The sequence below is a fragment of the Apis mellifera genome, linkage group LG15 (assembly GCF_003254395.2).
Source record: "Apis mellifera strain DH4 linkage group LG15, Amel_HAv3.1, whole genome shotgun sequence".
Taxonomy (NCBI): domain Eukaryota; kingdom Metazoa; phylum Arthropoda; class Insecta; order Hymenoptera; family Apidae; genus Apis; species Apis mellifera.
Window position 1 is genome coordinate 5,758,876 of NC_037652.1, and position 16,305 is coordinate 5,775,180.

The 16,305-nt window shown below is 20.7% G+C and overlaps 5 protein-coding genes and 5 non-coding genes across 12 annotated transcripts; 8 read left to right on the forward strand and 2 right to left on the reverse strand.

Moving 5' to 3' along the window:
* The first annotated feature begins 257 nt into the window (after positions 1-257).
* Positions 258-339, forward strand: TRNAL-AAG. Its single transcript has one exon. It is a non-coding gene; the product is annotated as a tRNA-Leu (tRNA).
* Positions 340-1,639: 1,300 nt separating this feature from the next.
* On the forward strand, positions 1,640-1,711 carry TRNAW-CCA. Its single transcript has one exon. It is a non-coding gene; the product is annotated as a tRNA-Trp (tRNA).
* Positions 1,712-4,987: 3,276 nt separating this feature from the next.
* TRNAW-CCA lies at positions 4,988-5,059 on the forward strand. Its single transcript has one exon. It is a non-coding gene; the product is annotated as a tRNA-Trp (tRNA).
* Positions 5,060-5,504: 445 nt separating this feature from the next.
* Positions 5,505-5,586, forward strand: TRNAS-AGA. Its single transcript has one exon. It is a non-coding gene; the product is annotated as a tRNA-Ser (tRNA).
* Positions 5,587-5,842: 256 nt separating this feature from the next.
* TRNAT-AGU lies at positions 5,843-5,916 on the forward strand. The gene has a single exon. It is a non-coding gene; the product is annotated as a tRNA-Thr (tRNA).
* A 122-nt stretch (positions 5,917-6,038) lies between these two features.
* LOC102653784 lies at positions 6,039-7,387 on the reverse strand. Its single transcript, XM_006563365.3, has 4 exons — positions 7,087-7,387; positions 6,761-7,025; positions 6,427-6,692; positions 6,039-6,315 (listed from the first exon to the last, which is right to left on the reverse strand). Exons 1-4 carry the CDS (start codon positions 7,090-7,092, stop codon positions 6,181-6,183), a joined length of 672 nt encoding a protein of 223 aa, XP_006563428.1. The 5' UTR covers positions 7,093-7,387; the 3' UTR covers positions 6,039-6,180.
* Positions 7,388-7,524: 137 nt separating this feature from the next.
* LOC410618 (transmembrane protein 161B) lies at positions 7,525-10,839 on the reverse strand. Of its 2 annotated transcripts, none has more exons than XM_016916640.2 (11): positions 10,578-10,839; positions 10,356-10,459; positions 10,023-10,278; positions 9,864-9,943; positions 9,561-9,776; positions 9,254-9,370; positions 9,053-9,193; positions 8,807-8,981; positions 8,613-8,709; positions 8,380-8,543; positions 7,525-8,301 (listed from the first exon to the last, which is right to left on the reverse strand). In XM_016916640.2, exons 1-11 carry the CDS (start codon positions 10,578-10,580, stop codon positions 8,245-8,247), a joined length of 1,410 nt encoding a protein of 469 aa, XP_016772129.1. In that variant the 5' UTR covers positions 10,581-10,839; the 3' UTR covers positions 7,525-8,244. The 2 variants fall into 2 exon arrangements, with proteins under 2 accessions (XP_016772129.1, XP_006563429.1); XM_006563366.3 differs by having other exon boundaries at positions 7,525-8,278; positions 10,578-10,837.
* A 1,485-nt stretch (positions 10,840-12,324) lies between these two features.
* Positions 12,325-13,967, forward strand: LOC100577112 (astakine). Its single transcript, XM_003250223.4, has 3 exons — positions 12,325-12,477; positions 13,460-13,608; positions 13,710-13,967. Exons 2-3 carry the CDS (start codon positions 13,482-13,484, stop codon positions 13,913-13,915), a joined length of 333 nt encoding a protein of 110 aa, XP_003250271.1. The 5' UTR covers positions 12,325-12,477; positions 13,460-13,481; the 3' UTR covers positions 13,916-13,967.
* Positions 13,968-14,539: 572 nt separating this feature from the next.
* On the forward strand, positions 14,540-15,970 carry LOC725468 (AN1-type zinc finger protein 1). 2 transcript variants are annotated; one of them, XM_006563368.3, is made up of 3 exons: positions 14,540-14,901; positions 15,049-15,482; positions 15,573-15,970. In XM_006563368.3, exons 2-3 carry the CDS (start codon positions 15,057-15,059, stop codon positions 15,951-15,953), a joined length of 807 nt encoding a protein of 268 aa, XP_006563431.1. In that variant the 5' UTR covers positions 14,540-14,901; positions 15,049-15,056; the 3' UTR covers positions 15,954-15,970. The 2 variants fall into 2 exon arrangements, with proteins under 2 accessions (XP_006563431.1, XP_016772130.1); XM_016916641.2 differs by having other exon boundaries at positions 14,667-14,895.
* On the forward strand, positions 14,559-14,905 carry LOC102653956 (anaphase-promoting complex subunit 13). Its single transcript, XM_016916642.1, has one exon. It carries the CDS (start codon positions 14,655-14,657, stop codon positions 14,889-14,891), a length of 237 nt encoding a protein of 78 aa, XP_016772131.1. The 5' UTR covers positions 14,559-14,654; the 3' UTR covers positions 14,892-14,905.
* Positions 15,971-16,305: the final 335 nt, after the last annotated feature.

Consider the following 16,305-nt stretch of genomic DNA (forward strand, 5'->3'; position numbering starts at 1 on the left):
GAATCACGTAAATGTTATTTTTCATTGATTAAAAATAATTTAATACACTTTTATAATTTCTTTTAAAATGTATTTTTTTACATATTCCTTTTTGAAAATTTTTTTTTTTACAATTCTATTTCGATACAAACATATAAAATTAAATAAATAATAAAAAACATAATAATAATTTGACATTCCATATAAAATATAGCTTTATTTTATAAATATTAGTCATATTTCCATATAGTATCTACGTAAAAACCACATATAACAACGGTAGCGTGGCCGAGCGGTCTAAGGCGCTGGTTTAAGGCACCAGTCTCTTCGGAGGCGTGGGTTCGAATCCCACCGCTGCCATATTTTACTTTTGTTTTATTTTCCAATAATTTTATATCTTAAATTTATAGATTACATTTTTCCAATCTTTGCAAATCTACAATTAATGAAAGATGACGATGAAGGAACTCTCTTGAAGATGCAATGAGTTGCGCCGGCACGCGGCACCATGATTCACACCTATTAGGAGACTAAATTATAAAAAGAGCTTTTCTATTTCTTTACCGTGAATAACAACACCTACGCTTTCTTTTATAAACTATATATTAACATGTTAATGAAATGGCTGTATATATTTGTCATACATATACTTTAAATAAATATTTAATTTACATATATACTTTCTTATATGTATTAATGAATATTTATGTTATAGAATAGAGTTATCATTCAATACATTTTTTTATCTCATAATTTAATAATTTTCGTTCATATATAAACGAAAATAAAATAGTTAAATATTAATGTGTTAAATTTTTATAAATATAATTATAAATAAATGAAAATTAATTATCTTCGAATGTTAATATCATGTAAGCATTTATTTCATTATTATTGAATAATAATTTAAAATATAAAAAAAGATAAAATAAATAGTATATGTATAAATTGAATATAATGAGAAGTAAAAGATTTTTTTTATGATTAAAATTATATTATGTCGATTCTACGATTTTCTATTTTACCGATGCAACAATTGGGACATGGTATGCTTCTAAATAATATGTTAGCCTAATAGATGTTTCATTCTGAAGATGCCACCACGAGCCACACCCTATGAATATACAAGATATTTCCATTCAATATCATTCGTAATCTTTTAGGAAATATAATTTAAAAATTGCATAAATTTTAAAAATAATAGTCTTTATATTTTATATTTTAGCGTTTATATATTGCATATATTGCTTAAACAATTATTATTAAATAATTATTATTTAAAAAATTATTATTAAATATTAAAATATATTATTGAAATATATGTTGATATATGTTGTAAATTTTTTATAAAATATATAAATATATAATAGTATTTATGATATACAAAAAAATCAACATTTATTTAATTCCTATTTATATTAAAATTAATCAAAAGTTATCAATTAAAATTAATAAAATAATTATCGATTTTAATTATACAAAGAACATATTAAATTTTTCAAAAATATGAATAAGAAACAAAAATTCTGATTTTTTTATTTACCTGAACAGAAAGAACTATTTATAGAACCATAAAAATCATAAATTTCTATATAATGCAGATTATTGATTTATATATATTTTATATTTATATTTATATTTAAATAAACATAACAAAAAAGACTCCGTGGCGCAACGGTAGCGCGTCTGACTCCAGATCAGAAGGTTGCGTGTTCAAATCACGTCGGGGTCAATAACACGTGTGCATCTTCTTTTTATTTCAATTTGTATTAAATATAAATTTCAGTTAAATTATTTTTAAATTCAGTTAAATTATTTTTCTTTCAATTTTTCTTATTTTAAGAAAATATATAGTATCATGCAGATTTCAATATGCATTAAAATTTTTATTAAAGAAATTATAATAAAAAAAATATTAAATTTTTAAATTACAATAAAATATTTACTAGCAATTAATCTAGTCATATTTTTTTGAAATTATTTCAAAATTATAAGAATTATAAAAACTATATGTACATATCATAGAAATACAAATGTGATGCGTGCTCACATCCCGCACACAAGACACAAAATATTAGGATAACATAAATGAACTACTTTTCTCCTTTCTCGTATAGTTGAGCGACATTCGCGCGGGCTGTCTCATTTATCCCCTTCTTAGATTAGGTTAACATGTTAGTCGAGGAAGGTATATTAGTGTAACTTACATATACTTTCTTTTTTTGTATATAAATACGCTTCGTTATTCCCCAAAATCAATTATTTTCATAATAGTATTTAATAAATAATTGGTATGAAATATTTGTAAAAAAGCAATTTATTATAAATTATATATATGAAAACAAAATATTTTTCAAGCTTAATAACTAAAATGACTAAAATAGACTTGTAAATATATCTATTTTATATATAAAAATTGTTATATCAATATATATATATATATATATATATATATATATATATATATATACATATTATTTTTATATTAAAATGATAATAAAAATATTTTAATATTTTCATATACAGGGAACGAAACAATCCAGAAAATAATTGTTAATACATTATATTATATAACATAATTGTTAATTGTTATTATATTATATAACAAATAACTGTTACAAAGAACGAAAATTTCTATGTATATTGATTTCAATTCTTATATCGGTCGTCATATCAGTCTTATGATCATTTTCTTTTACTTTTAATTCCTGATTTCTAATTTTTAATTTATTTCTAATCCTATATAAAATTATATCGAAAACTGTATATAAGTATTATTAATTACTAATTTAAGAATGTAATTTAAATTATTACAAAATAATTAATAAAATATAAATTATTACATTTATTATTATCATATTGAAATTGTATGAAATTTATAATATTGTATGTATATATATATATATATATAATATTATATTGAAATTTATAATAAAAATTTATGATAAAAATTGATAAATTAAGTTATTACAATAAAAAAAATTTTTTTTTTAATTAATAATATAATTAATGAATATATAGTTGCATAATTCTTCAATGGTGATCATTACTTATATTATTATATTACATTATTATATTTTATATATATAATATAATATTATTATTATTATTATATATTATTATTATCATATATTATATATTATATTAAGAAAAGGAAATTAATATCATAATACTTGAGCATCATATTAAAAATAATTTAAATATATATAATATATATACGTAATTATATATAAAAGTGTATAAAAATATATGTCTATATATTATAATCCTCCAATGAATTTTTAGTTAGCAGATAGAATGGACATAATCAACAATTTAACCGACCTATAAGTAGGAACGCAGGAATTGTTGTAGGGTATTAAAACGATAGATAAAACTTCCACGTTTGTTATGTTAGCCGCTGATTGGAAAGACACAATTTTGAGGAAGAGCCGCATGGGCTTTAAGCACCTTTGTGATATGACAATTCTTCACAATTTCTTTTCATTATTTATTAATTTGTTAATCCAATATGATAAAAAATTTAGATAAATCAATGGTTTCAATATATCTCTGATGACTTACTATTACTATTTTAAAATTTTACTTGACAATATATAATATCAGCGATCTAACCTTATTTGTATAGTGTATAATAAAATCATGGGACAGTAACATCGTTTTTCCCCAAAATTGGAATTAATAATGTTTCTTATTTATATATATATAATTAAAATTCTTCATAAAATATTTCTTCATTATATTTTACAATCACAATATTTAATGATAATTTTACACTTCTTGCAAATGCAAATCTTATTAAACTTTCCCCTAAAATTAATGATTCAGAGTAATGATGGAGAATTTGTTTTCTTCATAGCTAAAGCTTGCAATAATAAGTAATATATAGAAACATATGTACACATATACATTTCTACATTTATACTAACGTTTCTATCGGTAGCGTTATGAAATTACTGTTGGCTGCATGCGTCCCTGTTGAAAAAATTCCTCACGGGCGAAAGTCAAGGTATGATGGAATATTGTAACAGCATATTGGTTAGAAATGTTTCATGACTGCATGATATCCTGATACTAGGAGGGGCTTTGTGAGACAACCCGCGCGAAACTCTTTCCAACGTAGGGAGAAATGTAGCTTCCTAAGTCAATATGTTTTTCGGATAATTCGCGACTTGCATACGGGATGTGAGCACGCATTACGTGGGTTTTACTAAACACATCAGAACCATGAAAATAAATTCCTCTTTTTTTAAACATTTTCATAAAAAAAGAAAAATATTATGAAAAGAAAAAAGAAAAATGTTATGTAAAAAATGAAAAATATAATTTTTTAAATTCTTCATAAAATATTTCTTCATTATATTTTACAATCATGATATAATTACTAATAGTCTTTAAATCTACATATATATAAAACAGAAAAAATAATACATTTTAGTATTATATATTTTATTCATGTAATTATATAATTAATTATATTAATTTTATATTAATATATGATTTAATAAGAATAAAATAAATTAATTTTTTATTCATTTCATACGCTATTTATTATTATATTGAATGATTTTTAATATAAATTGAATATGAATTATCAAAAACTACGAAAATAGATATTGTGTATATATGTGTATATGTATGTTTATATACATAATACGCATATATATACAAAAATGTAATATTTTAAAATTTCTTTTATATGATTATTGTAGATATATATTACTAAATTATGTAATACATTAAAACAAATATTTTATGTTTATTATCGAATTATCAAATATGTCACATATTATTATTTAATATAATGAAAAAGAAAATTTAAAAGTTCAAATTATATTTTTATTACATTTAAAATAATAAAATTATTTAAAAAAAAATTGAAGAAAAAGGAAATGTTATAATGTTTTTTATCTTGTATATTACTAATATTTTATTAATTTATATTGTTTAAATAATGTATTTTTAACGATTTACTGTTAATAGAGGATAAATAAATCGATGTTTCAAAGACTCCGTGGCGCAACGGTAGCGCGTCTGACTCCAGATCAGAAGGTTGCGTGTTCAAATCACGTCGGGGTCAAAATACCTTTTTTATTATTTCTGCTAATAAATTATTAAATTAATAATTTATTTATAAAATAAGTTGAAAATTTTCTTATATCAAAATTATTTTTAAAGCTAATATTACTTTATATGTATATATATATTAAAAATACTACTTTTTTTAATTTATATATAAAAAATATTAAGTAAATAAAAAAAATATAGAATTTTATGTTAATAATTAATTTTTAATTTCGTAATTTTAACATGTTTATTTAACATATGAGTACCATATAACTCGTTTTCAGAGAGATCTAGAACAAGAATAAGATATAATATAGAAAATATAAAACACAAAAATGTTTAAATATAATAAGTATATAATATAATTGTAATCATTTTATAAATTAATTTTAAATTATAATTTTTATATACTAAATTTTAAAATTAAATTTATATTTTTATAATAAATAAGAATTGAAGCAGTCGTGGCCGAGTGGTTAAGGCGTCTGACTAGAAATCAGATTCCCTCTGGGAGCGTAGGTTCGAGTCCTACCGACTGCGTTGTTAAAATATATTTTTTTTATATTTTTATAAAATGAAATATAACAATAAATAACTAAAATACATTCTTTATAAATTTTATTTTTAATTTAGAATCTTAACATTATTTTATTATATTTTTATTCATTTATTATATACTTATATCTAAAAAATGATCAAAAAGTAATTCAAAAATTATATGAAAAATATTTAATTATAATAATAAATATATAATATTCTTATTATTATTATATTTAATAATAATGTAGTATACAACGGCGCCGTGGCTTAGCTGGTTAAAGCGCCTGTCTAGTAAACAGGAGATCGGGGGTTCGAATCCCCCCGGGGCCTTTTAAATGTTTAAATTTTTCTTTTAAATCTTGATAACAATATAATATTGCATAATAATTGCAAGATATACCTTTAAAATAAATATATTATAAGAGATGAAGAAATTAAAAAATTTAATATCATTTTAAATAGTAACTTTTTATTTAAGTAATATTTAAAACTATTCATTTTTTTATTATATTTATATAAATAAATAAATAAATAAAATATGAAATATAACAAAAAAAATACAAAATTTAGCATTTTATAATATATTTATATATTTTAGAAATCAAATTTATAGCCATTTCCGGAAACTTTCACTCGTGCTACTAATGGTGCTGATGAATAAGCAACACCTAATAAATTTTGAGATTGTTGTTGCTGCTCTTGTTGCAACTGAATTTGTTCAGGATGAACCTATGAATGATTAATATTAAATAAAAATTTTATATAAATTTAAATTAAACAAAAATCAAATAAATTCTATATAACATGCAATTTTAAGTAGCTTTTACATGCTGTTTTTACTTGTGTATGAGACTGTGTAGCTTGGACATTTTCTTGAGATTGAGTTTGAGTTTGAGCTTGCCGTAATGAAAATAATTGCGCTAATTGTGTTTGATATGCATTAGCTGGTGAATAGCCATGTATATGGGGTTGTTGAAATTGTTGTAACTGTTGATAATAAGCTACTGCATTAACTGGATCAACAGAAGCTTGATAAGGCAACGATGTAGGTGCAGAAGAAACAAAAGTAGGTGTAGTTGCATAGCCATGTGCGATAGGAAATACACCTGTGTAATAAATATAAGAATCAATTATATTTTGTAAAAATATGTAATATTTTGTAAATAGTACAAACCTAAACCAGAATTTTTATAAGCAAGAGCGTTAGCAATATTTGGTAAAACTTTTTGCGCTAACTGAAGATTTCCAATATTGGAACTAAATGATTGGTGTGAGTTAGGGCCATTAAAAGCAAAAGCTGTTTGTATTAAACCTGGTCTAATAAAGCTGAAAGACGCATGCTGATCAGAAGTGCCAAGAACATTTGTTGGTTTTACACTTTGAATGGATGATTCGGCATATACCGAAAAAAACATAATATAAAAAAATATAATATATTTCTGAAAATAATAATTTTTATAAAATATGCAATTAAAATAGATTATAATTAGAAATACTTACCAACATCTTATAATTTATAAAAAATTTGAAAGTTTTTTTCTAAACAAATGACACTATTATCACTGATGAATATCAAACACATTCTGACGTTAAAGTACTCTGTGGAGAGTTATATATCACGAAAGCAGCTAAGTTGATACGTGAGTAGCATCGCATCGATATATTTTCGCTACATACAATTACACTTTCTCCAAGATATCAAGATAACAATCCATGAATAACAATCATTCAATATAGTTTTTCTTTTATGATTAATCCAAATCATTAAAATATCATGCAATAATTAGATTTAAAAAAAATAAGTAAAATAAAAAGTATTTATAATTTTATATCGTTAATAAAATTATTAATTATTGTACATAAAATTTTAATAAATATTTTGTATATTTTAAAATATATACAAGATTTTAAGTTAAATAATATTAAAACGAATAGACATAAGACAATGAATTTTTGTTTAATTCGTTTATGATTGTGTAACATTGATGAAAGTTGCTTTCATTTGATTTAGAACTGATACACGCATGAGTTATTAATTGTAATCAGTTAATCGTGTATGGAATATTAAATAAATTATTTTACAGGCAGTGTTTTGATTTATTCATGTTTTGCACATATTTGGAAGCCTTATTTATTTTTTATTGTAAAACATTTTTAAATTTGTTTTGAAAATATTTTATACTCTTTTGTATTTAATAATTTGCTGTACTTTATATTACAAAATGTTCTTTTAAATTTTTATATAAACATTATATTGTGTTGTTATATAATATAATATCCAATAAAAAATTTGCAATACAAAGATATAATTGTCTATTTGTAATTTTAATTTTGATAGTATTATACATGTTATAATAATAAAATTTTTATTGCTATGCATATTATAAAATTTTTGATAATAGTATTAATTCTTTTTCATTAAACAACCAATATTGTACATACCTTAAATAGGTATATTTCTCAAAATACATTATTTCATTATATTTATAAATATTTCAATGATTTTAATATTGATAAATTTATTGATCATGATATAAATTTGTGCGAAATGATTCTCTTTTATAATATTGTTTTACATGTTAGAGAAATATGATTGATAAAACATACCCATAGCGGTAGTTGCAAATAATGAAAAACAACTCCACCATGTTGCTAAACCTAATAATCCTCTATAGACATCCACAGTAAATATCTGTATAAAAATACATTAGAAGTCTTTTTAAATTTATTTCTCTTGATACATTGAAATGAAATGATTATAATTATAATTATAATATATATTATAATTTTTACCTGTTTTAAGGAACTTAGAGTAAGTTGAAAATCTTGTGCTGTTTGCACAACAGTTTTTTCGTTATCATAATCATTTATTACATCTGATATAAATTTTGGTAGTTGATCAGCTGGGCATTCTTCAGGTGAGGGTGCTTTCAAAAGTCCTTCCCATGTATAACCACCTAATGTACGAATATTATTACAAACTTATATGTATAATTATTAAAATATTTTATTAAAATTGATATTACCTAGAGTTTTATACATGAATGTGAAAAATAAACATATAATTATCGGAACGATAAATTGTAAAGCTACAACGCATAAATAATAAAATATTGCAGCAATCTGAAACAAATTATAAAAAAGATTTAATTCCTTAATTCTTATATTAAATAACTTTTAATTAATTTTTTTTATTGTATGTATTTTTATTTTTTGATACCTTTTTTTGTAAATCTATATTTGTAATTCTACCAGCTTCTTTTTTTTGATTTTCTAATCTTTGCATAGCTAAATTGAGATATGATTGTAAATATATTGGCATCAATAAAAATTTTAATAAAACTGCAACAATAATTGCAATTAATCTCATACTTTCAAAAGTTGAAGTTGTCATCCTATAAGAATTCATCTATAAAAAAAATTGGATAGATAAATATATTATGATAATTATTATTTCTTAACTTACAATGGTCCACTCATACCACTAAATATTCGAATAGTGAGATAATCTCTGCTTATAGGTTTAATCCATAAGCTTATTAATAAAAGTGGAGAAGCATAACTGATATTTGCTATTAATAATAATAATTTCTGATCTTTATAATATCTGAAAAACATAATTTTTTATTGAAATACATTAATAAATCAAAGATTTATTTAAATTTACCTTAATATATCCCAATGCATTTTTGACATTCTTAAACCTGGAAAAGTAAACAAGGAACCAAGTAAACCACACCACAAAGCAAGGAAGAATTTTACTATAATTTTTGATGCAGGTCCTCTATAAAAGAAATATTATTTAATAGTAATATGAAAATATAATGAGAAAAAAATTATATAAAAATCTTTATATTATAAATCTTTATACAAGTTTATAAAATAATGATTAAGATATAAATAATAATGATTAAGAATTATTATTTATAAAAGAAAAATGTTTATAAATAAAAAAGCTTATGAATAAAACTTACGTAGAAGAAAGACCTTGATTATTTAAAAAAAGAGATGCACTATGATTGAAACTTGCATAAGCTTTATCTAATCCAATTTCAAGATTATTTTCATCAACAATAAAAATTGTCATAGCTATAAGAAGATAAGCAAATCCAGTTACAATGCATGTAGATCTTTCACCTATGCTTTCTTCTCCTTTAAAGTATTGTATCCACAAGGAAAGTAATACTTTGCTAAATATTAATTAAAGAAAATAAATTTTGAAAAGAATAATATATATTTGTAATAATACAAATGATAGTCAATGATAAAAAGGATACAATGCAAAACCCAAAACTAATGAGCACCAAAGCATACTTAGATTAATTTCATCTTTGATTGGATATAAATAATTATATATCTGTTAAATAATATTTAAATTATAATTATAAAGTATTAGAAAAATATAAATACAAATAAAAAAAAAAATTTTAATCTACCTCTGTCATAACATAAACTACAGTAGCATAAATAGAAAAATCCAATAACCATTGATATTCTGTATAATATTTTAAATGCACTACATCTAATATAGTTATTTTAGTATTCTCAAGCGTAATATCTAAATTTCTAGGAACATGAAAAACTTCTTTAACTTTTCCATTTTCTGTATGTTTGCCTTTCTTAGATTTTTCTTTTGGTACACCAGCAAGGATTCTAAGTTGCTGATCAGTCGGATATAAATAACGTGTCAACCTATTAAATTATTATAATATTTTTTTATTAATTATAAATTTCATGTGCATTATATTTATATTCAATTAAAAAGATACCCAGTAGAACATAAGATCCATCTTGCTAAAGAAAAATGTGGAGTTAATTTTTGAATGACACTGACCATAATAAGTGTGATAACTAACTGAGCTCCCAAGAGAGCCTAAAATATTTAAGTTTAAACATTATTTAAATTTATTGTTTATTATTAATTATTTATTATTATTATTAACATTATTAAATCTTTACATAAATATTACATATAGTTATATATAAATTACCATAGTTGAAAATGAGTAAATTAAAATTAACCTAACGGTTATTTATTTCACATAAGTTTTTGTTCCATTGTAAAATTTCTTGGGAAATTATTAATTAATACTGAAATATATTAAAGTAATGAATTATCTTATGTTTAACAATATTAAACCGTATTTCACCATTTTAAATAGCACACAACGAAATAGCTCATTTTATAAATAGTTGTAACCTCACAAAACTAAAAACATTGTAATCTTTTGTACAGAATATGAAGTTATTTCTAGTTTTATCTATAGAAAGGAAAGTTTGATAATTGTAAAAACATCTAGCGGACAAATTTCGAAATAGATATTATCAAATTTATTCAGCATAAAGTTAAATTTGTTCAATTTTTATTACATTATTACAATTACTATAATTAAACATATTAATTATAAAAAAAATATTTATTCACATACAAATCAGAGATATAGAAAAGATCTAATATTTAATTTTATGTCTAAAATATAGATCATACAAAAAAATTAAAATGTTTGATGTATCCTGCTATGAATAGTAAACAAATTTATTTCAACTAAATTAAAATATTATGTTTGTATTTTATGAAAATAATATTTAATAATAATTTTAAAGATTTTTAAGATTATAAAAATGGATTTAAATATAATGCTATTAATAATTTTTTAAATAAATTTTAATAAATGCTATAAATCAATTTTTTATAATACGTAATGTTAATATACAATTGTAAATATTTATGCAATATGAGCAACAAAATATCAACGATTTTTTAAATTTTTAATTAAATAACAAAAGAATAATAATCAGATATGGGAACTATTTTTTATTCGCATAAATTTTGCAGAACAAATATAATCTAAAAAAATAAATAATAAAAAAAAAATAGAGATAACAAAATATTGAAATCAACGTTGCAACTTCTATTGCAAATAAAACTCATGAAAAAAAATAGAAAATAATATAAAAAAAAAATAAAAGATAGAATAAAAATTAATCTCTTGAGTATCAGAGACATTTCTTTAAAAAATAAAGTAGAATAAGAACTGAAGTTAACGCCATCTTTTAAATACTATTAAAAAAATACTTCTTGAAAGAAATTTTTTTGCCAAGAAATGTTGATAATCAATTCTTATTTTATTTGTATTCTCATTATTTTTTGTTTTTTCTCGTATCATTTACTCTCTCTTTCTATTTTGCTTTTGGCGCGTAATTTTATTTAATTGAAAAAGATTAATTAAATAATTTCATATATCTATTTATAAATTTCAATTTTTTCAAATGAAAACAAAACTATAATGTAAATTTACTTAAATACTCTTAAATTACTCGATATCATTATATGAATATGAAATAACTAATACCAAATTAATTATCGAACCTACATACATATATATTTCCAAGATCTGATAAAAATCTTTCTTTGAAGGATTTCCATTTAACTAATTACATAATACTGTAATTATAAACGAACAGTTTTTCCTTGAATTTATCATTTACATACTTATAAAATCGATCATTAATCAATCAATTATATGATTCATTCGCTATTAAAAACTTTATCAAAAATATAATGAAAATCATTATAAAATTCTGTAAAGAATTTATATTATGAATTTATATGATCTTTTAATTATTGACTGATTATTGATTGAAAATATTATTTTTTTTCATTTATAAAAAAATATTTTAATATCATATATAATATATTATATATAAATACTGACTTTAAATCAACTAATATAAATTTAACATATTCAGCAAATACGAAAATAAATCTTTCTATTTCAATCGCTTATTTGGAGGAACGAATAGAGGAAACTGATATAAAAACAACAGACATCAGTTTGCATGATCAAATGTGAATAAGTGTTTACCGAGTGTAGATAGTGTAAAAGGATTGTAAGTGCTTACGTACATATATGTATATTTTTATAATTTTTATAATCTCTTACTAAATAAAAGCAGAAAATGAAAATAAAAATAACTAGTGTACATGATGTACAATATAATATTCAAAATTAAAAATATTGTTAAAATCATATTTTTAGATATTTTTAATATCTAAAAAAAGAAAAAAAGAATTATGCTATTACAATTATTTATTATGTTAAACTTGTAATTATTTATATATGTATTTGTTGTAAATGAAATTTTTATCAAATTAACAAATATTGCATAAATTATTATAGAAATTTTTAATTTTTTATATAATTTTAACTTTTTTCAATAATTATTATCATTAATATTATAAATAATATTTATAATATTAATATAATATAATATAATAAATATTTAATTTCTCTAATATAATGAAGTTTGTATCGAATTGTAAAATTAATTTTTAATCATCTTGAATTCAGTTTAAAAATTATTTCATTATTGTTTTCAATGATGTTTGAAATTAAACAATTATTAAACAATTACATTAAATACATTACTATTCTTCTAAATTTTTAAAAAAATTTGTTTTATTATTATATTAATTAAAGAAAATTGAAAGTCATAATAATTAAATTTTTTGATATAATACGATATATCCGATAATAATGAAATTATAATAAATATAAAATAGAATAGTATTTCAAATACACAATGTGACACTAATTACCAACTTCAGAAAAAAATCATCTAAAATTAATTTTATCTAACATTATATATTAATAGTTAAAAGCAGTTAACTTGTTGAAAACTTGTTCTTGTAATTTTGAATTAAATAATTGAATAATAATTTGAATTAAACAAAAAAAAAAGATTAAATTGAAATAATTAAAAAAATTTTTTAAAATCAGAAAAAAGACCATTAAATAATAAATTTTTATTAAATCTTATAACTTTAAAATCATGGGAACTAAAAAGAAAAACAAATATATTTTCATTGCAGGAGTCAGCAAACAAAAATAACAATGATGACATCGATTTTTGAGATTTCTTTTCTTCTATTTGTATTGGCATATCCTTGCCACGCACAAAATGATTATATTAAATGCCAGACTAGTTCAGAATGTCAACCAAATCATTGTTGTACTTTAGGTATTTCATTTTGTAGAAAAAATAAATTCATTTTATATAAAAAATTATCAATTTATTTTTTTTAAATTAATAATTTTTATAATTTATTTATATAATTTTAGGATCAGTAAGATATAGTATACCACAATGTAAGCCTATGCAAGGAAAAGGAGAAGTTTGCAGACCAACTAATTCTAGTACAACATTTAATGTTACCCTTGGTTATCCAGATGGTAGTTCATTGAAAATAGAAGACGTATATTTTATTTTTTGTCCTTGCATTGATGGACTTTCATGCGAAAAAGGCATTTGTAAAGAAAAAAATTAAAAAATATGATACAATTCAATTAATCAATAATAAAAATTAAACTACAAAACTATTAATGCAAAACAAAGAAAAAAAATTTTTTATTATAAAAAATATATGAATAAAATCGATAAATATATTTGATACAATGAATAAAAAAAACAATTAATTAATAAAGATAATTAATAAAACTCGATATGTAAATTAAAACAAATTTTATAATTAAATTATATCGAATAACATTTCTAATTGTATTATTTTTATCATTATTTATTATTTCTATTATTTCTAAAACGAAATAAAATAATATTAACAATTTTCTCATGATTAAAAAAAAATCAATTTCAAAAAATTTAAATTATAATAAAAAAATATAATTATATAATAATATTATGATTATTAAATGTGTAATCTTGTTTAATCATAATTAACAATTCAAATTATTTTAAATATTTTTAATGTTAAATAAAATTTAAATAATGCTAAAATAAAAATAATAATAATAAATATTATTTTATTTAATTTTATATATTATTTAAACGATAATTTATTTTTTTTTGTCCTTGAAATATTTTTAATCGATTATAGTAATTTAATTTGATATACGATCTTATTTATAGAGTCGAACATCTTTGTTTCATTATGTCGATGACTATAATTTTTCAGTTAAAATAGGTAACCGTAACCGAATAGAAATTTTGATATTTTATTTACCAATGCACATAAAAGAAAATATTTAAAAAATTGTGTATTTTACGATATGGACAGTCAAGTATGTGGAGACGGTAGATTATTAGATTTAATTGATGAAATTTGGCATAAAGAACGTTTGCCTATAGATGATATTTCAGTACCAATAGCAGAATTACCTGATCCTGAAAGTGATAATGGTGATTCTCACATGACATTGAAAGAATTAGAACAAAAGTGGAATAATCTAGCTTTAGGAACTCTCAGTGAAAACCATTTACATTCTCCAACACCTTCTCATAGTTAAATAAGTAATGGTTTGTAATATATAATAATTGAACATAACTAATATATTAAATAATTTATTATATATTTTAATTAATTAAACAAATTATATTTTTATATATATATATATAAATATAATATATATATATATATATATATATGTATGTATTCTATTATAGATTTAAAAATGGAATTTCCAAATATTGGAGCAAGATGTTCAATCAAAGATTGCAAACAATTAAATTTTTTACCATTTGAATGCAATCATTGCCATGATTTATTTTGCAAAGAACATTTTCATGTATCTTCTCATAAATGTTTAAGTTTTAAAGATAAGATAACATACACTAAAATAAAAGCATCAAATTATATATGTTCAGAGGAATTTTGCAAAGAAATATCACCTATTGAAATGCAATGTATTAAATGTAAAAAACACTTTTGTCTACAACACAGATATCACGGTTGTTTAGAATATACAAATGAAGAAAAAACAACAAAGTTAAAAAAGTGGCAAATACCAAAAAAACAATTTGCAGAAGCGAAAGCTATAGTGGATGAAGAAATTTCAAATACTTTGAAGAAATCTAAAAATACTGCAATGGCTAATAAAGTATAACATTTAATTTAGTTAAAAAAAAAATGTTATTAATATTAATTATTTATTAATGTATAATTATTATTTATGATATTATTTAATTAGGTAAGGCTTATGCGTTTAAAGGGTTCTGCTGTTGGTGTGAAAAATATACCAATGAATGAAAGATGTTATTTTCTTGTATATCTCCCAACTACAATATCTAATAAACATATAGGACCATCAAAAAGTATTTATGTGAATATAAATTGGACAATTGGGAAGGCAATAGATTCAATAGCTGATATATTAAAAATATCCAATAATAATAATTTAGCAAAAGCATGCAAACTACAATTATTTCATTATGCAACTGGTGCATTAATATGTAATGAGATGAATATGTTATTAACAAAATTATTTGAAAATTCTGAACTTGTTGATGGACAAAGTATAATTTTAGAATATTCAAATAGTACTTTTGTAGATTATACTTTATATAAATAAATATTTAAAAAAAATAATAATTTATTTTTAATTTATTTATCCTTAAAATATACTTTATTAATACATATATATATTTTATTAATATAAAATTTACCAATAATAATTTATTGATAAAGATAGCGAATAAAAAAAGACAGTTTTAGAATAATATTTTGTTTATTACAAACTAGATAGTTTTATATATCAGTTTTATATTTATTTTTGATAAAAAGACACGCAGATGAATTATATATATACTTAATAAACAAATCATTTACACCAGATTATTGTCAAGTTTTTTCAAATAAAATGATGATGATACTTTGACTTTGGCACTGGACGTATTTTTTTGTCTTATTTAAATTACACTAAT